The sequence below is a fragment of the Xenopus tropicalis genome, chromosome 3 (genome assembly GCF_000004195.4).
Source record: "Xenopus tropicalis strain Nigerian chromosome 3, UCB_Xtro_10.0, whole genome shotgun sequence".
NCBI classification, from domain to species: domain Eukaryota; kingdom Metazoa; phylum Chordata; class Amphibia; order Anura; family Pipidae; genus Xenopus; species Xenopus tropicalis.
The window spans coordinates 116,220,361-116,241,965 of NC_030679.2; the positions used below are offsets into that span (position 1 = coordinate 116,220,361).

At 37.9% G+C, this 21,605-nt stretch overlaps 1 protein-coding gene across 3 annotated transcripts in view; it reads left to right on the forward strand.

Annotated features, from left to right (window-relative positions):
• Positions 1 to 424: 424 nt before the first annotated feature.
• clpx (caseinolytic mitochondrial matrix peptidase chaperone subunit X) overlaps positions 425 to 21,605 on the forward strand; it is a 29,860-nt gene continuing 8,679 nt past the window's right edge. The window contains exons 1-7 of one of the 3 annotated variants that reach the window (XM_012959180.3): positions 426 to 935; positions 8,684 to 8,841; positions 9,403 to 9,517; positions 9,658 to 9,812; positions 12,153 to 12,312; positions 18,579 to 18,620; positions 21,219 to 21,395. In XM_012959180.3, coding sequence (XP_012814634.1) covers positions 878 to 935; positions 8,684 to 8,841; positions 9,403 to 9,517; positions 9,658 to 9,812; positions 12,153 to 12,312; positions 18,579 to 18,620; positions 21,219 to 21,395 — 865 coding nt within the window. In that variant the 5' untranslated portion in view covers positions 426 to 877. 3 annotated transcript variants of the gene reach the window in all.

Genomic DNA, 21,605 nt, shown 5'->3' on the forward strand with positions numbered 1-21,605 from the left:
ATGCAGCCGATATGTAAGCCAAAGATTATGATATATATGGTTGAACCTGATAGATAAGTGCGTTTTGTCACCTTAAGCTACTACATTTAAAACTATTATAGCCAATATTAAACTGGCCATAATCCGCGTATAGTTGCGAGAAACTGAGACTGTACACTCCAAATGTCAAGGAAACGATGAGCGGCTAAACATTGCTGTTATATAATGTAACTGAAAACATATAGATCAATAATATTCTAAAGCCCACTGCGAAGTCTAAACGAAACCTGTTATTTCTTACTTTTTTTTTTAACTACAATACTCAGCACGCCTAGCAAATAAACATGTCACAAGACACGTGAATCCTAGCATCCAATAAGACGCGAGTAACTGCGGCTTTCATTTAACAAGAGTCGCCATATTGAATTCTGGCAGAAGTTATTCATAGTCATAAGGTCGTGAAAATACTAGCTGGTCTCGGAAATATGAGCCCCATTTCATAGTTTTCGCTTCCTAGTCCGAAATTACTCAGCGCCAGAGACGCAGCACATGTGTTCGGCGACCTTGGCGAATTGATTAGGCCTGAACAGAATTAAAAAACTGATAACTCATCTGTGCGAGCGAAATCGAGTCGTGGAACACTGACGTCAACCTGTCATTTTTTTCAGTCAGAAAGAGGCAGCTGATTGGTTGCCTACGTCCCGTGCGCCGGGCTGACGACCGTCGGTGTTAGTTGGGCCTGGTTCCCCGTCTCCGCTTCTGTCTTCGCCTTTTTTATGCTTATTTTTCAGTAGTCGACAGCCTTAAGCAACGGCTAGAATAAATACTTCATCATTTGGCCGGTGTCAGGCCTCCACCACTCTTTTGTCTTGCGCGTCCGAAGCACCGTAGGGGGACCATGTCCCATCCCGGCTGCTTCTGTACGGCCAGAACTATCGCCAGTTCCTTACATAGAGGTGAGTCATTACATGGATAGAGGTGGTTCAACAGGTGACCCTCCGGCTTTCAGCTACTGCCAGTCACCTCTAGACAGCCACAAGGAGTTGTAGTTGAACAACTGCTGGAGGGCCGCAGGTTGTCCCAAGGGGCATGCAGGCTCAGCGCCACTAAGCGTAACTCTAGTAGGATGGCTTCTGTTTTTCCATTTCACTGACTAGTAGGTGGTTCTGGGTTTTGTAGTTTAGTAATAAGCTGAATATCATATTTTGAATGTTCTATACCTTTTATGTACTAATGCAGGGGTCCCCAACCTTTCTTACTCATGAGCCACAGTCAGATGGAAAAAGACTTGGAGAGCAACACAAGCATCATAAAAGTTCATGGGGGAGCCAAAAAGATTGGCTATTAGGCAGCCTCTATGCACACTATCAGCTTACAGGGCTTTATTTGGTAGGAAATCTTGTTTTTATTCAACCAAAACTTGCCCCCGAGTCAGGAATTCCAAAATAACTACCTGGTTTGGGGGCACTGGGAGCAACACCCAAGGGGTTGGTGGGCAACATGTTGCCCCTGAGCCACTGGTTGGGGATCACTGTACTAATGTGTACTGAACTTATTGGGCCCAACCAAAGAGACCAATATTAGATGTATTAAACCAAAATTAACTCCCAACATTTCTGTTCAGATCCATTTGGACTCGCTGGTAAATCTGATAGGCCAGTGAATACCTGTGTAAGAAGTGTTTGGCTAAACAGGGTGCAGGCCTCCACTCCAGCTGTGTAGCTCATTAGCAGTAAAGATCCTCATAAGGAGGGATGTTAAACCAATTGAATTCGTTGTTGCTATTCTACATAACAAAAGATAAAACTATGAGCTTTGTTTCACACAAACAGGAAATATTTAACAAAAAATTAAAAACTATTGCTGCCACCTTACATTCAAACTACATATAAGAAAAGTAACGTAGGCTGCTTGTGCTGTGTAAGGCTTTTATAGTCATATGTTTATGCCACAGAGCCTTTCCTTAGTTTGTTTTTTTTTTTTTCAATAAGTTTTTATTTAAATCAAATAAAAAGTAATAGACTGTGATAGATTTATCATAAGTATATAATGTTAAAGCAGACCGACCAAGCAAGATATGATATCTTGGTGGATATCAGTATAAACGGCACTAAAATATATAATAAGTAGTCCTGTATGTGTACATTGCTTTCCTTAGTTGTTTTAACTACAAAGAACCAAGCCCTGGCTTTTCATAAGTGCCAGTCACTTAAGCCTCCAAAATAAATAGGCAAGAAGTTGGCAGACATGGCAACATACATGAATATTATATATGTTACACTGACGCAGAGCATTATGCAAAATCTATTATGCAACAAAATTATGCAATGCCCTCTATGGGTTTGTGAGCTGTGGTCGTCCTTTGGATGCATTCTTGCATGTTTAATAATATCTATATGAATATTTTATAATTGTAATGATTTCTGTAACCATGTCATACGGCCTCTCTCCAAATCATGATTTTAATTCAGTCAAACAGATTAAGCCAGTTTGTTAGGTTGGTCATAGAAATATCCTTGTCAGTGATAATCAGTTCAAGTTACACTATGGGACTGGATCTAGTTTTCAGGGTTGCAAGCCTATCATCTTGGACCGAAACTTACATCAATATTCATCACCGTTCCAACCTGATGTGCATCTGTATTAGGGATGCACCAAACCCAGGAATCGGCCAAGATTCAGCTCTTTTCAGTATGATTTGTATTTGGCTGGACCCACGTTTCTGGCTAAACTGAATCCTTAAATTAAAGTTGAACTTTTTTTTTTCTTTTTTTTTGAACTGTGGTAGAAAACCCAAAACATGGTGTGCAAATACACAATGGAACTCTATAAGTAGTAATAACTTCATAAAGGTTGTGCCCTTTTCAGAATGCGACAGTGTCAACCACTGTGATCTGCAAAGAAGGAAATCATTTATGAAAATTCTGAGTTATTAATATCATGGAAGACGTGCATCATTTTGTATGAATTTCCTGATCATGATGTTTAACATAAATCTTGGGTTCCAGCCAGTTTCATGGCCACACCTGTGCGAAAGCTGTAGTTCAAGACTTACTTTAGGAATGCCTTTAAAAGCTTATTTTTGGCTTTTATTTCTGGAATTTCCTTCTATGCCCATTTCTTAGTCAAAGGACTAATGTAGTAATCTCTGGTCTAAAGCAATCTCTGTTATAGATGGAAAAACTTTAAACTGCCATATTCTTCTGAATACAAAGTGCATTTTTGATTATTTTTATTTTAATAAAGTGATAGTAATTTAACATAGCATTATGTACAGAATTCGCAGGCTGCATTCATAGCCCCCCCTTTCCTCCCTCCGGACTTTGCAATCTGAGTTTTGCAATGCAAGGTTAAATGGAGGTGATGCAGGAATTGAACTTAGGTTACATGTCTTCTAAGGTAATGGACACTTAGCAAATTGCCCAGGGGTGTCTTCCCAGTTATGGTAGGCATTTCAAATAATAGACTATACCTTTGTAAAAAGCTGCGGACATTTGTTAATTGTGTAGCAAAAAATGTGCCAATTAACAAAATAAATTGTCTCTACTCAAACCTTAAATATTTAACATTTCTGTCTAAATGAGGCCTCTTACTAGATTGGGGTGACACTGCTTCTATTAAAGATTAGACACAGAATGTAGTTCTTTGTATAGCTTAGTTATTCTGTTATCTTAAAAAATCCCAGCATGAATTAGTGTTGTGTGCTGAACTGGAACTTTAGGTTAGGGTTAAGCTGTGTGTGACAGTTTGATGTGGCGTTCTGCTGACTTGTGTAGAAGGGAAAGCAGAAAAGTGGTGTTTAAATTACAAAAGAATATTAATAGCCATTAGAGACGCATTTAATCTAGTTCTCATTCGGGGCCTCTCTCAACTGTGTTTGAGCATTTGTGCATGCTAGTGTTTGTATGAGGGGTGGGTGGCAGTTATAAGCAAACCCATTACCTAGACAGCTCATCATCCATAGATTCCATTTTAATCAAATAATTTAAATTTTTTTAAAAAAAAGTTTCTCTGTAATAACAAAAACGTATGTGTACCCAGCTAAGCTACAATTAATCATTATTGGAGGAAAAACAATCCTGTTGGGTTTATTTAATGTTTAAATTAGTTTAGTAGATTTAAAATATAGTGATTTAAATTACGTAATGACAAATTATCTGGAAAACTGCAGGTCCCAAGCATTCTGGATAATCGGTCCCATACCTGCAGCTGATACATTTTCAGCATGTTTACGTTAACATTAGTGTCTTTACCTAAGGGTTTCTTTTCACCTGTTGCTACAGATCTCTCACATAAAATGTTGTATAATGAAAATGAAAAACAATATTGGTCATTATTTGTAGCAATAATGAAAAAATAGTTTTCTGCCTAATAAAACATAATTCTAAGCAATTCTCCAATATGAATTTATTTAACATTTTTAGTGCTTTAAAAGTGTAAATGTAATTGCTGTAGCCAGCAGCATTTGCCCAACTCCTAGTTATGATTTTTTAAACAATGTTACAAAAGCCAGTCTCCTCCAGCAAAGACAGGTCTGTCAGTCTGCTGCCTTATGTTACATTGTTTTTAAAGTCAGAGCCACCAGGGCAGAGAATAGAATAAAACAGACAACACTGCTTTTAATGGAAATACTATAAACAAATAACTTAAAAACCATTACAAATTTGTAATGAACGTATATTGCAAAGATGCTTAGAATTATGTTTTCTTTCATTAGGCAAAATATTATTTTGGGCTGGCATGTTTTTTAGGCTTTCTGTATTATTAAAAGAGAGTAATAACAATATCAGAATTCTGTTCTGAGCTGGTGACATCTGCATTTCTAATACTAACTGCAAAAAGCAGCAGATTGTGGTTTACAAGTCATTTTTGGACATTTCCCTATTTAATTGGAACCCCACGGTATGTTTACACTCTAACATTGGTTACATGATCCCTGATGCCACATCCTGAATGGTGACTAGAAAGAAAGTAATGTATCCCTAACAGCCCTTTAGCATACATATATATTTAACTACCCATGGAATGCGGGAAAGTTAAGGGTAAAACTGTAGGGTTATAACTGAATTTGCAGTTACTGTGCATGTAATCTCCAAGCAAGCAGATACAAGGATCAATAAGCATAAGGTGTAATGGGAGAATATTTGCCTATTTCACCACATAAGAAATTCATAAGGAAACACTTATTAACAATACTACAGGTTTTGTGAAATGTGCAATAAGGAAAATGAGAAATAAATGATGTATTGATACCTCATATATATACTTCTTGTGCTGAATCTACAAAATACTATGGTGGACAAGCTACTATCATCAATCTCTGCCCCAGTGGATCTCATAATCACATTCACACACACTACAGTCAGTTTTACTAGGATAAGGAAACAATACCATGTTTACTCACAAACCTCTGTGCTGTATTTTTAGTGCCCAGTATTTTGGGAGATGCACTCCCTCCATCATCTGTCAATTGTAGTTGATTAGTAGCTGAAAGCTGTTGATGATTACATACAAGGTTATGTAATAAAAGGCACTAAGTTTGCCCAGGAGCAGTAACCCATAGTAACAAATCAACTGGTAGAACTTACTGGCAAACAAGTTATTGGTTGCTGTGGGTTTCTGTTACAGTGCAAACTTAGTGCCTTATTACATATGGGTGATAAAGTTGTAGTTTAGCAATATCTAAAGGTTCTTTACCCCCGGTTAAAGATAACCTGTATTTGTTTTATAGAGTATAGTGTTTAAGAGCATGGCCTGCTCGCACTGAGAACTTTCCTTTTGCTATTTTGTGTGTTACTCTGCAACATAAGGAAACATTTCTTCTTTATTTTGTCTTTTTTTTTTATTTTTGGGTTATTTTGGTTTTAAATTGTTAAGGCTATGGCAAACAGGTTGTTTGATGTTTCATTACTTTACACCAGGGATCCCCAACCTTTTATACCCGTGAGCCACATTTAAATGGAAAAAGAGTTGGGGAGCAACACAAGCATGAAAAGGTTCCTGGGGGTGCCAATAAGAGCTATAATTGGCTACTTTATTGTCCCTATGTGGGGGGCTATGTGGACTGGCAGCCTACAGAAGGCTCTGTTTGGCATTATACTTGCCTTTTATGCAACCAAAACTTGCCTCCTTACCAGAAATTAAAAAATAAGCAACTGCTTTGAGGCCACTGGGAGCAACATCCAAGGGGTTGGTGAGCAACATGTCGCTCACGAGCCACTGGTTGGGGACTACTGTAAATAACCACCAACCCATGTACCTCTTCAGCGAGTATTTATTAACATTGGAGACAAATAGCACCAGTGATGTTGCCCACAGCAACCAATCGGCAATAGGATTTGAACAGTCACCTACAAATTAGAAAACAAAAGCAAAGGGCAACATTGGTGATGTGTCTCTCCATTGGTGTATTCATAACACTTTCTATTTTAGTTACCCCCTGAGATGTTGGAGTTTTGATTCACCTAGGCTGGCTCAGCACTAAGCTGAAACAATATATGATACAACCTACTGTATAAATGCAAATCTGCATCAAATTCATGCACATTAATAGATGTACCCTTGCTAAATAGTTTTCTTTAAATACTTTACTTGATATGTCCCAGTAATTGACTAATTTGTTCTAACTAAACCTAGCCATGCATGATGCAAGATCTGTTTATTTGCCAGGGGTTGGTCAGGGAGCCTGTGTGCGTTGACAGTGCCAGCACATGTATTGCCAGCTAACATCAATTGCCAAAATCTTTAAAGAAATGATTTCACTTCTCAAATATTTCTCGTTCACTGTGTATTATAAAACAGTATAAGCAAAATATTTTCTGTACTCTCAAGTGTTATTATTATGACATTTATTGCAAGGACTTCTTGGCACACACTTTGGCCTCAGTGTCTGAAGCACAGATTCTTTCTGGTCTTTATGGAAACGCTGTGTAATCAACCAGGTAGCCTTATCTTTGGCATTTCTTAAAACTGCATTGGTATTTAAAGAGAACGTATACCTCCTTTTTCAGTGAATAGGGCTTGTGCTAAATTTGCTTTTAATTGCCAAATCTGTGGTAATTGTTGTTTTTTTAGCTAAACAGGGGGACAGGAGTTACTCCATGTTGGCTCCTTAAGAGGTAGATAATTACCAGTGTACAACCCCTCCTTTCACCCTTTGTGACTTTTATTAGCAGGAGTCCATTATGCAAGGGATTTATAGTATCTGTGCACTGATAATTTAATTATCGACCTTGCAAGGACTAATAGTAGCTTCAGCTTTCCTGTTTGTCGGAAAACTTTTTTAGTGAATAAAACAATAGGCTAAAAGTATTTTCAGTGCAAGCTTTTTTTTCACTGCACTCATTCTGAAGGGTTGTTCAAGAGTTTACTGAAAAACAGAGTAATAAGGTATAGAACAGCATGGCTTTGAAACAATTACTAGAGAAAACTACTTACAGTACATTTGATCGTACTTATGGGGGGGGGGGGGGTGAATACAGATGGAAAATTTCTAATTTAATGGCATAGCTAAAAATAGCTTAGCTGCACCAAGGTGTAGCTAGACTGTATGAATGTGGTGGTTCCTAAGGGTTGCTGAGTCAGTAGGCACCTACTGCTGCCACTCTTGCATTGTAAGGCCCTTTGCTGACCTCATGTAGACATACACAATAGATGCTTTTTAAACCTTTTTTTCAAGTTTTCACTTTGTACTTTGAAGAAGCTGGTCAAAAATATTTTCTTTCTCTAGTGTCCAATGGAAGAGTCAACATAAGGGTCCTAAGGTTTCCAATGAGGTCTGTTGCCCTTTGACAAACATGACTCTTTAACAATAAAGATTAAACAAAGCCTTTGTTGTCCTTTGAATTATCGCTATCCTCTTGCCTTTTTTTTTTTTTTTTAATATTCTAGAGCAGGGGTAGGGAACCTATGGCTCGGGAGCCAGATGTGGCTCTTTTGATGGCTGCATTTGGCTCGCTGCCAAATCTTTAATAAAAAAAAATAATGGGGGCGTGGCCTGCACTCAGCGGATAGAAGATGTGTTCTAAGCCTTAGAACACGTCTTCTATCCGCCGAGCGCAGGCCACGCCCTCCTCCGCATCGCATCCGCATACGGCATCCTTGAGACCCACCCTACCATGCTCCTGCGCTCGTTGGATAGAAGACGTGTTCTAAGCCTCAAAACATGTCTTCTATCCGCCGAGCGCAGGCCACGCCCTCCTCTGCATCGCATCCGGCATCCTTGGGACCCACCCTACCTTGCCCCGCAGCATCCTCGGCCAAACATATTGTATGGCTCTCACGGAATTACATTTTAAAATATGTGGTGTTTATGGCTCTCTCAGCCAAAAAGGTTCCCGACCCCTGTTTTAGAGCATGTTTTCAGCAATCTGAACGCATTAAGAAAAAAAGCTCAGTAGAATGTGGGTTCATAGCACTTGTAGTTAAGATTTTTTAAATGGGCCATACTAATAATCTGATACAACAGATGGCTTTTGGAACTTGCTTTCGCGCTAAAGTGCCGAGATGTCATCCATCCTTTGCAACCAATAATATACCACTTTAGTGGTGTGGCAAACTGAAATACCTCTTTTCATAATTAGTGCGTTTCAGACAAATTAAAAAGGAGTATCTGCTCTTGTCAGTGCAGTAGCTGTCCAGAATGACTAATGTGCTTTCATGTTTTTGTTTAGTTTTTGACAATTTTGTTTTACCATTGTGCCAGGTTTTGTGTGCAGCCGGGGGCGTCTCTCTCTCTTAAAAAGGCAAAGAAGTTCAGAATTTTATTTAACATGGAAGGTCCCATTCAGACGTTTTACAGTGACAACTGTGTATTATGCCTCTAAAGATGCTGGTAAAGATGGATCTGGAGATGGAAATAAGGTAACACATTTTGGCCCATTTTGGCATAATTCCTAATTTATCCAGAGTGTAAAATAAATTCTAGGGAAACTACATCCTAAATAAATACTCAAGGCTGTCACAGTCAGCTTGCCTGCTCACCTCTTTTAGATGAGTGAAAAAAAATGCGAGCTAAGAGCAGTGGAGCCAACACTCCATGTGACTTACTTTAAGGTCTACAACCTGCCTAGTGCAGTCACCACGTGTGATTAAATTGTGGAAAGGTTTTGCCCTGTGTATATGGGCTTGTATAATCATGTCACAACGTTTAGGCTAATGCCACACATGGACTGATCTGAACCTGCGTAAAAGTGCTGGCTGATAATCAGCCCCAACACTGACATTAGGTTTCTTCTTTGGCTGGCTGCACCCAGAACCATTGTGTCGCTGGTGGAAATCGCCACTAAAAGCAAGAGTTTGCATTTTTGAGCTGATAAAATGCAGTGGTTAACATTTTTCACAGTATATGGAGCGTAAGTATATTTTATCAATGTGTAATGGCATTGGTGTTCTCATTTGTTTTGTTTCCCCCGTACTGCATAGAAATCGGTAGGAGATGGTGGAAGTAAGAAATCCTCTGGTGGTTCTGGAAAAGGAGGGAATCAGCTGCGCTGCCCAAAGTGTGGAGATCTCTGCACCCATGTGGAAACATTTGTCTGTAAGTTATCCTTTTGTTTTTTTTTTATTCCTGTCCATTTTGTTATTTGTTTGATAATTTTTAAATATATAGACATTAATGTATGTAATAGGGCACTTCCCATTCACCTGGTAACTTCTCTTTTTTTTTATTCTCTGCAGCCTCTACTCGTTTTGTGAAGTGTGAAAAATGCCATCACTTCTTTGTTGTGTTATCTGAAGCAGATTCAAAGAAAACCATGAGCAAGGAACCAGAGACTGCTGCAGAAGCAGTGAAACTGGCATTTCAGCAAAAACCTCCTCCACCCCCAAAGAAGGTGCAAAGAACACTTTTTCTGTACTGCTCGAGAACGAAGGCTTGCTGTAAAATGATTGTGCTAGCTGTGCGTGTATGGATGAACTGAGATATAGTGCCTTGTGGGATGGCCTGAGATATAGTATTCTGGGGCTACAAATGCAGCTATGGATTCACTTTAAGAGGCCTCTTATCTTCTCCAGATACAGATGCTGTATGTAAAATCAAAACTTTTTTTTTAAAGTTTAATTTAAATGTTTGGCTTTAGTGGACCTATTTATTATGTGCCTAGAAATTATTAGAGCATAATTCAGTGATCCCAATCAGTGGCTTGGAAGCAACATGCTGCTCACTAACCCTTTCGCTGTTGCTCCCAGTGGCCCCAAAGCAGCTGCGCATTTTTTAATTTCTTGCTTGGAGGTATAAAAACTAGGTGCACTGCCAGAGCCTCCTGTAGGCTGCCAGTCCACATAGGGGCCACCAAAAAGCCATTTGCAGACCTTGTTTTATTATGCCCCTGGCATAATGTATTGTGTGCATGAATAATTACTTCTCTCATTTTATCTATACAAATGGCATTACTAATTTTCTCTCTTGACTTGGCAAGCCCTATCGGAAATATTTTCATACCATGCACTTTTTGATGCAAGAACTGTTGTTGCACTGTCAATCATGCTTCTTTTCAATAGGAAATGAATGGAAGGTAAACATTGCTTTTAAATCTCTAGGAAGCTGCTTCTGATTCATACATGTTGCAGCTAAAACTGGCTTATTGAATCTCTTTGGAGAGCTGAGCAGTAGCTGATATTTGTATTTAATCATGTATCCACTTACTGGATGTTCTCTAGGCTGTTGATGTTGTTAGTGTATGATCCCATGTTCTAACAGTATTAAAGATCAGGAATATTTCAAAATGATTCCATATTATGTCTTAAGAATATCAAACAGAAGCTTTAAATAGACAGTACCAACTCATAGAATTATGCCAATTTTAAGGTGACACACTTTATTCTACAGTACAAATCATACATATGTGGGGAGATCTGTTTCATTTGGGGGGCATGAAAATATTCCCATAGGGCAATAGTGTACCACAGTTGATACCCTTGGAGAAAGATAGAGAGAGATGTTCATGAAATGAATATCATTTACTGAAGGGTTGAATTTCTGCTGTGACACTTGAAATAAGAGCCACTTGTCTAACTAACCTTTGCTTAGACAGTATAAAGGGTATGGATTTGAGGCTGAGAAGTAATGTAGAGCTTTGGTTGTTGTTGAAATGTTGTTATACAGGCTACAGCAATGCATGGATTCTGGCAAATGAAAGAGGGGCTGCTGTAAGATGCCATAGACAGTCACTATTTATTGGGCTGGTGGGGGGCTGTTTGGGCCTCCATGTAATTGAAATGCCAGGGACTATTTTGAATCCCAGTCCTGGAATAATGTTGTTACATGGATGTTGGAGGAATCATATGAAAATATGGAAAGGTTTTAATCTCTCAAAAAAAGTTGTTTTTTTAATTTTATAATGTTGCTGGGAATGTTGCCATTTAGTTTGATGCGTATTTAGTGTTGGAGGTACCACAATTTGATGTAATATGGTTGGAAGGTTGGTTTCAGAAGCTTTGTGCCCTGTTTTAATTGTAAAGCCGAGGGAATCTTGGGAAGGAAGTAGCTATCCTTGTGAAATTTTTATATTTATTAAATAGCAGGCACACAGGTTGAAGGTCAAAAGTCAGTTGTTGCTTTGGTGAAAAAAAAAAATGGTTATTACTACAGATAACTTTTACCTGCTTGTGTATTTATTTGTGTATGTCCCAAAAGGAAAAGTTATGCTTTCTGTTAAGGTATCATTTTTTTCAGGTATAAAGCAGGGATTCTTTGAGAGACTCTTGTCATTGTGTGCAAAAAGCTACTTAATCCACCTTTTCCCTGAAACAAAACAGACTCTTAGTTCATATATTGCATTACATTTAAGCTGGCCATATGCATTGTCATCCTATGTCTGGCTAGTTTTACATTCATTTTTTTATTTGATTTGATGACTACTTACAACAGTTTACTATGCATTGGGGTTTCAATCACAGCTGATCAGATCTAAACTACTGGCCAGTTGAATTATTGTTGGAGATTATTAAGGCAGTACAAGCTTTTTGATCTGCATATATGAAGCCAAAGCCACAGATTTTATAACGTATGAAGAAAGCACGAACAGTGACCATGGCTCTGCCAGGATTCATGCTGTTTTGCATATAAAGATCTTTTTATAGAACTCACTCCACCATAACCTTCACTTTGAAACAATTTTACTGACCACCTGCCTCATGTTTAGTATTAATTTTTTTTTTTCCATAACTTTCAGATCTATAACTACCTCGACAAGTATGTAGTGGGTCAGTCATTTGCAAAGAAGGTGCTGTCTGTTGCTGTATACAATCATTACAAACGGATATATAATAATATCCCAACCAATCTCCGGCAGCAAGCAGAGGTGGAGAAACAGGCATCCTTAACACCAAGAGGTGAGTGTTTAGCCTTAACCTGTAGACCAGGGATATCAGACTAGGCCTCTATCTGTTTTTAGATTACCTGAATTTTTAGGGCAGTGGCACACAGGGCAGTTCAGAGCGTTTTTGTGGCCTTAGTGGTTTTCAGCTCAGCAAGTGGGCTTCAAAATTCTTGGAATTGATATTACCTTCTTTTTTCAGTGGCAAGAACTGGTGCCTTTGCAGTACAAGCAATTGTTGCTTGAAAAAAACTGACTGCCTTTTTTGAGCAACTATTATCTGACTTGGCAAATGCACGTGGAAGTCCAGGAAACTGGCATTGGTATAAAAGGAAGGGGCTATTAACATTTTTTATCTTCTGCCTGCTGAGCTTGTTTGGATGATAAAATGCTCTGAAGCTGCTCTTGTGCATTGCCATCAGGTGAGTTTTGACCTCCCCTTTCCAGAAAAATTACATTGGTCAAAATGCCCTCCATTGGCCGCCTTTACCCAATAACTTGAGAGAAATTGCACTATGGGCAGCTTTCGTTAAGTGGTCCCAGCCATAAAAATAGTCCATTAGGAATTTCTATATTTAATCTTTTCTTTTAAACTAATGTAAGAGTCTTTTTTTAATGTTATACATTAACACAAGCCTGCCTAGCTGGAACCCCATGGGCCTGTTTATAGCCTGAAAGGCCTGCAAATTGTTCAGTAGCTCTGTAGATTTATATTCAAGATTTACACTTTTTACAATTTGGCTGTAAAACATGGTACAAAGGAAAAGCAGCCCAGTTGGACAGCACTGCATTGCTTACTAAGCACTGTACTGTATTGAAGTTCCTGTTTGTTTCCAGAGCAGTGAAGAGCATGAATACGCTTGTTTGTTTCCCTTGCTGAGTGACACATTAACTTTTTTTTATCTTGCTCTCTGACCCTGTTACTGCAGTAGGTAGACAGGGCTTTGCTGTGTGAACCCTGACATAATTGAGTATTAGTCTCTGAAGTGTTATAATAATAATAATAATAATAATAATAATAATAATAATTATTCAAATAGAACGTGAGAGCCACTAGGCTAAAAGCAATGCTGTGAGTTGTGTTTATATTATAGCTGCTTGTATAGCGATCTCCCACTCACCTCCCCCTATGGCCTAGAAATACTACAGATCTGTCTGCTCTATTAATAACTCTGCATTTAAAAAATGTTGGAGCTTAGATGTATGCTTTGCTCTGGAGGCTTAAAAATTAAAGGTGAAACAAACTTTTAAAACTTTAAAGGTAATGGTTTTAAGGGTGAGCTTAACAAAGGGAATTTTATTGATCATAGGCTATAAACTTAAATCCAATTTTTGGATAGATCCAGATTTGGTGTTTAGTTTTTATTTATTTGTTTGGGGAATATGGTCTATATATAGTACAGTCATTGGGGACCCCTATCAGCCTGCATAATTTACTCCACTTTTAACAAAAAAGATAACGGTGATATGCCTTTCCTTTAACAGGAACATCCGAGTACTGGGGTGTTTTCTGAACATAGATTTATAGTGAAGCAGTATTTAGGTGTATGGAATTAAATCATATGTGAAAAACTGGCTGTGCAGAAATTTGGGTACCCTTGTAATTTTGCTAATTTGAATGCATGTAACTGCTCAATACTGATTACTGGCAATACCAAATTGGTTGGATTAGTTGTTAAGCCTTGAACATCATAGGCAGGTATGTCCAATCGTGAGAAAAGGTATTTAAGGTGGCCATGTGCAAGTTGTGCTTCTGTTTGACTCTCCTGAAGAATCAAACAGATCTGAAAACAAAGATTGTTCACTATCATGGTTTAGGGAAAGGCTACAAAAAATGAAAATGGAAGGCCACAGGCACAGTTGCTGTAAAACCCAGGCCTGGTAGGCCAAGAAGAATACAGGTGTGGCATATGCGGAGGATTGTAAGTGGTGACAAACAACCCAAATATCGCCTCCAAAGACCTGCAAGAACATCTTGCTGCAGATGGTGTATCTGTACATTGTTCTACAATTCAGTGCAATTTGCACAAAGAACATTTCTATGGCAGGGTGATGAGAAAGAAGCCCTTTCTGCACTCACGCCACAGAGTTGATTATTGTATGCAAAAGCTCATTTAGACAAGCCACAGTCATTGTGGAACAAAGTGCTTTGGATTAATGAGACAAAAATTGAGTTATTTGGTCATAACACAAAGAACTTTGCATGGTGGAAGAACACTGCATTCCAAGAAAGACACCTGCTACTTACTGTCGAATGTGGGGGAGTTTCCATCATGCTGTGTGGCTTGTTCAGGGACTGGGGGCTCTTGTTAGAGACAAGGGTCAGATGAATTCAAACCAATATCAACAAATTCTTCAGGATAATATTCAAGCATCAGTCACAAAGTTAAAGTTATGCAGGGGTTGGATATTCCAACAAGACAATGACCCTAAACACAGTTGGAAATCTACAAAGGCATTTATGCAAAGGGAGAAGTACAATATTTTGGAATGACCGTTTCTGTCCCCTGACTTGAATATCATCGAAAATCTATAGGATGATTTGAAGCAGGCTGTCCATGCCGGCAGCCATCAAATTGGCTGAACTGGAGAGATTTTGTATGGACGAATGGTCAAAAATAACGCCATCCAGAATCCAGACACTCCTCAAAGGCTATAGGAGGTGTCTAGAAGCTGTTACATTTGCAAAAGGAGGCTCAACTAAGTATTAATGTAATATCTCTGTTGGGGTGCCCAAATTTATGCACCTGTCTCATTTTGTTATATTGCATATTGCTTATTTTCTGTTAATCCAATAAACTTTGTCACTGCTGAAATACTACTGTTCCATTAAGCATGTTATATATTAAAAGCAAGTTGCTACTTTGAAAGCTCAGCCAATGATAAACAGAACTTCAGAGAATTAAGAGGGGTTCCCAGACTTTTTCATATGTCTGTATATAAAAAAGCTGAAAGGTCTCACAGTTGACACACTTTGGTCATAAAGTTCTGTTTTTTTCTGTCCCTTAAAGGCATTGTTTGCCTTAAAATTCCATTTTAGTAAGATGTAGAGCATGATATTCTGAAACTATTCGGTCTTCATTTTTTATTTGTGATTTTTTTTAAATTACTAAGCTCTTTATTCAACTGCTCTTTGGCATAGAATTTGAGCTGGGGTCCAAATTACCCTAACAACCAGTTATTGGTTTGAATGCAAAACTGGAATATCAATTAGGAGAGGGCTTGAATAGAAAGATAAGTAACAAAAATTAACATTGTAGCAACAGTTTCTAGGCTACTGGGGCCAGTGGTTCCTAATTAAATGCTGGAAAGTGAAGAGAAGAAGGCAGCAAATAATACATACTTAAAGTAATCGTAAAGGTGAAACACATCTTCAAGAACCAGTTTTCAAGTTTTAATTTTGAAAAACCTGAAATTTGGTTCCATTAGTGCTGAGAAAGCAGTTGGAAACCACTAGGGTAATTGAGAGATTGCCTATAATGTAAGCAAGGAAAACCACTACTCTACATGTGAATACCTACAGCCCTTTCTTTATAGATATACTTTTTCTAAAACTTTTTTTTTTTTTCGCTTCACACATTTTTGTACACAGCAGTGACATTTTCATAGACAAGGCAACATTTGTTCTAAATAATGAGATCCTATCTCAGGCCCTATACTGTTCTGGCTTTTAGTTTTTTTCCCACCGAGTAAAACATGGTCTCTAGTACTTCTGAAAACTTCAGCCTGGCTTTAAAAACTGCAATTTTAATTGATTAGATGTGTAGTCACTAAAAAAGACTTTGAACTGGGAACAAGAATTGAGGTCTGCCATTCATCAGATGCTATGTAGAATGCTTGTAATATAGGGAGTGTTAGTGTATCATAAGCAAAATACTTTTAAATTAATGGAACACTGATGATATTGGAGGGTTTGGGAAAGCAACAAGTACCTCCTGTATTTTAGTATGCATTGTGTCTTTTTTATCTCTTAAAGCAGTGATCCCCAACCAGTGGCTCGGGGGCAACATGTTGCTCACCAACCCCTTGGATGTTGCTCTCAGTGCCCCCAAACCAGGTAGTTATTTTTTAATTCCTGACTTGGGGGCAAGTTTTGGTTGAATAAAAACAAGATTTCCTACCAAATAAAGCCCCTGTAAGCTGACAGTGTGCATAGAGGCTGCCTAATAGCCAATCTTAGCCCTTATTTGGCTCCTCCATGAACTTTTATGGTGCTTTTGTTGCTCTCCAAGTCTTTTTTCATTTGACTGTGGCTCATGAGTAAAAGAGGTTGGGGACCCCTGTCTTAAAGGGACCAGATTCCTCTGTTTTAGCTGCCATGAGAGTGGCACAGTGCATGGATATCTGAATTCATCAGATTTGGCCTCAGCTAAGGCCATTTTAGTACAAGTCACATAGATTAGGTTAGTGTTCTAGCACTTTTGTGTTAATTAAGATTATTCAGTAGGTTAGACCAGGGCACTCTGATGTTAGCTGGTAGAGAACTGTAAGCATGTGCTCTACTCCATTTACTGGGCCATATTCTCCGGCTTTTCTTTAGCATTCTTAGAGCACTTGCACTGTACCTGATAACTGCACTGATACAGTGGAGGTGGCAAGTCCAGAAAGGTGAATACAACTCAGTTACGGTACTTGGCCCAGGCATGGTTTCTTTACTGCCTTTTAGGGCCTCTTTACTTCTTGGTATTAGAGTAATAAAAAGGCTTTGGATATAGCTGTGGCCATAATTGTTGCACCCTTGTAGAACACCAGATCTTTGAAATTCCTGAGCTGCTCTGTACTAGAAAGGGAGCTGTATTACTTTACCCTGAAAATGTAATAAACTTTCGAGTGAGAAACACTTTCTTTTCTTTGCTTCCTCTTTTGAAGTACAGACAATTTCCTTTGCCTAAGAACATTATAAAGGAACAACAAATATTTGATATCATTTTAATTCTAATGAATTAAAAGACCTTTGCGCCAGCATAATATATAATGCTGTTTTTAATACCCTATCATGCTAAAATTTTGCATACTTAACAAAGAAAATATTTAGGTTGTCCTTTTTAAATGTTCTGTCAAGGCCTGAAAACAACATCTAGTTTTAAATATTACAGCAATAATTTTATATGCGTGTTTATATTTTGCCCACACAAGGTTACGGTCACATCCTTGAATTCTGGTGTAAAATGTCAGGCTGTTTGCAATAAAATGAGAAACTTAAAATCAAGGTTCTGTTTAAAGAATAAGTAAACCTTTTTTTTCAGTCTCTAAAATTACTCTATACAGGCCCCAAAATAACATACCTTTTGCCTAGCACTCAGTCTTATGCAGGATCTGAATCACAAGCAGCTCAACTTTAGCTTGCTCTGCTACTTCCTGTTCTAGCTTGAAGCTCCTCCCCTTTTCTTTGCTGAGCTCTCCTTCTCTCTCTGACTAAAGATGGTCAAAGAGGTGCCTACTGCGCATGCTTGCTGTCTCAGTTGGAATTATTCATGCATGTGGGCACTTCTTTACATCTTTAGCTCGGCAAAGAAAAGGGGGTGGAGCTTCATGCTAGACAAGGAAGTAGCTGAGAGACATGAAGTTGAGCTGCTTCAGAATCTTCATGACAGTTGGGTGCAGGGAAAAAGGTAAGCTATTCTGGGGGCTGTATAGGGGCTTTTATGATAAAAGGCTTATCCATTTAAAGAGAAAATATAAAATATTAGTACAATGTATTTTCTGTTCTATAGGCAAGAAATCTGGAGGTCATTGTTTGTTGATCAATTTGTATCCTTGCAGTGTGATTCTAACAATACACAAAAAAAAAATCGCAATTAAGTAGTGCTAAGCTATTATATGTAATACCTGTGATTAATGCTTCAGCCAAACCAAGCGCTATGGCAGCTTTTCCCATAAAATGCTGTTAAATGTATATTTCTATAGGTTTATTAATGAAAATTATTGCAGTTTGTTAACCCAAGGTATAAGTGCTTTATACCTTCTGTAATCAGAAAGTTGCATGTAGCAACATAGCATGCCAGGTTCAGGGGCCTTTGCAGTGAAGGAAAGCCTGCCAACAGGCAAAAGCAAACACATGTTCCTTCCTCAGATCCATCCTTTGTTTCTAAATCCTCATCGGTACCCTGTGCCGGTGTAGCTCCAAATTCAAATCAAACAATAGGGAACACAGATCTAACTATTAAAATGCTTTAATTAAGGAAGTAACACACGAGTTCTTTTGAGGCATAGCTCTGTTTGGTAACTGAATTAGGTCATTCATTATTTCTTCCTGTCACCATTTCAATCCCCTCTCTGTAGAGTTAGAGATAAGAAGACGGGAGGATGAGTACAGATTTACAAGTAAGTGAAATCTCCTCTAGTATCACATTTTCATAGCGTTGCTGGACAATTGAAAGGATATTTTTTGGAGCACACAGGCTTTTTATCAGGATACAGAATGAAAATGATCCAGCCTTCATTTTTATATGAAGGCTGATTTGTATAGCCCTCCAGATATTTCCTAACTACATATGGAAGAATGCAGATGGCCCTGCCTTATATTACAGTTAGATTTTAGTAGTAATTTCACTCTAAACTTTTCTAAATAAGTTCAAACTGTTCCTTGATTAAACTGGTAATAAATATTTCACTGCAGCAAAGCCCTCTGTTCTAATTTATGTGCAAGACATCTTTCTATTAACATCATTGTCCTTTTCTGCCCTATTAACCCTGTATCTGCATGCTTTGCTATCTCCCTGCATGTATATCTGTTTATTGCTTTTTATGCATATTTATGTTGCATGTCTAAAATGTGGATAAAGAAATGGTAGCAAGATTTTTGAGCAATATTTGGGTGCGTGGATGAAATGCAAGTTGTGCTATGTAGTGTTGAGGCTTTATGACTAGGATATTGGAAAGATTTCTGTCCTGCAGCTGTTTGGTAGTTGACATATAAGCAGGAAATTTTCCTTTACTTGTCCATTTTGTTTAACCTTTTATTTCGATAATGCTGATTTAGCTTCTGTTTAGTAGAAAATAAAGGGAGAAACCAGCAATTGAAGTTCAGTTTATTACAGGTTTGCTTAAAGATGTGATGTTTATTAAATGAACTGAAATGAATGAAGTGTGGGTCATGAGTATGGGTTGGAAAAATTATTCCCCATATTGTTTCAAAAATCACTTTTTTTTTTTTTTTTTGGAAAGGTGTATTTTATTGTTTGACACATAACATAAACTTAACACATAAAAACACATCTGATAAAACAATAGGATATAACATAAGTAGCTTGTTCCAGGTCAAGTTATAGTTATGACAATTTACAGGTGGGGTTGTTCACCTTTTAATTAACTTTTAATATGTCATAGAGTGCTATTCTGAGACATTTTTCAATTGGTCTTCATTTTTTATTTAATCTTTGCGTTATTTAGCTTTTTGTTCAGCAGCTCTACAATTTGAAATTTCAGCAGTTATTTAGGTGGTTAAGCTGGCCATACACGCACCAATATAATCATACAAAACGATTTTTGGACCATGTGTGGGCGCTGAATTATCGTCCTGATAATTTTTGCACCATGGTGACAGGTTGCATAGTTGATCGGGCAGGTTAGAAAATTTCGGTCGGATAACTATAAAATCTATGCATGTATTTTATATCTGACAATAGATCGTTGCATTTAAACATGCGATCAATATCCATACATTGGTTGCAAGAAGACTAAATTCTGAACGTGTATGGCCAGCATTACTCTGTGTGGCATTTTCCATAGTGCCTGGAAAAGCAAATGACCAACTAAAATGATGTATATCATCAGAGTCTGTGGTGGCAGTAGGGCATGAGGGCTTTCACTCCAAAGATACTTTGTTTGTTACAAGGAAGAGTATGACCTTGCAGTGCAACTGCAATTATTGGCGCTCAGACAATTCCAAAATTTAAACGGGCTGATTGTATAGAGCTTGTGCTGAGCATAGTTTTGACTATTGTTTAAATTAAGAGCAAACTAAAAGGTGTTTTGTTTTTCATATACCTGGTTCTTTAGAGCAGTTGTGTGAGTAGGAGACAGTACTTCATCACGTTACCACTGATGAGCCCCCTGCATAATTAACTTATCTGTAAAACTCAGGCAAAAGCTAAAGCTGGGGAAAGAGAAGCTTCTTTACACAAACCTTACTTTCTCAACCCTTTATCTTCTCCTTATCTGTAAACCTCAGGCACAAACTAAAGCTGGGGAAAGAGAGAAGCTTCTTTACACAAACCTTACTTTCTCAACCCTTTAACTTCTCCTTATCTGTAAACCTCAGGCACAAACTAAAGCTGGGGAAAGAGAGAAGCTTCTTTACACAAACCTTACTTTTTCAACCCTTTAACTTCTCCTTATCTGTAAGCCTCAGGCACAAGCTTAAAGCTGGGGAAAGAGAGAGGCTTCTTTACACAAACCTTACTTTCTCAACCCTTTTGATGACGGGCTCTTTTGGGCTTGCTGCATCATGTTTGTTGGTAAAACCAAAAGTTAAATCTACAGTGGTTGCATGATTGTAAATTTGTGTAGATTTACATTGGTTGTTAAATAACATGTTAAAAAACCCTCTCCTAATTACAGTGAGAGGGATGGGGGAGGTAGTAAGTAAGAACTAAAAATAAGTAAAAGTAATCTAAGTGAAAGTAGTAGGTAGTAAATGAAAAAACAACCCATTAGTGGTTAATTATTATAAAAAAAATATAGATTCCTTTTTAAATAAAAGACAGAATACATAAAAAGTTAAATTCCCTTTTTAAAGCATATGAAGTTTTTTTTCCCCTATAATTAACTAATAATTACATCTTTTTACAGATGAGTAAAAATAATCTTTATTGATGTCTATTTATAAACCAGATTATTATACTATGGATGTTGGCATATAAATATGAAAGCATTAGAATCTTCACAAAATGTTGATCACTTATTTTTTTACCCTCTTAGAGCTGCTGCAGATTGCTGGAATCAGCCCTCATGGAAATGCCTTAGGAGCGTCTATGCAGCAGCAGGTAAACCAGCAGATGCCACAGGAAAGGAGAGGAGGGGAAGTACTGGACTCTAATAATGATGAAATCAAACTGGAGAAAAGCAACATACTACTTCTGGGCCCAACAGGCTCTGGTGAGACCATCTTTCTAAATGCCTTTCAGTCAAGGATGCTTTTGGAAATATTAATGGGATTAATTAGTGGGCTTGACACTTATGATCACACAGGAAACTACAGTAAAGTGAAGTTTACTTTTTTTTTTTTTTTTTTTAGTAAAATCGCTTTAATGGGTAAAATAAATAGATACTTTCTCAGATTAACAAAGTAAGAATGCTTTTAAATGA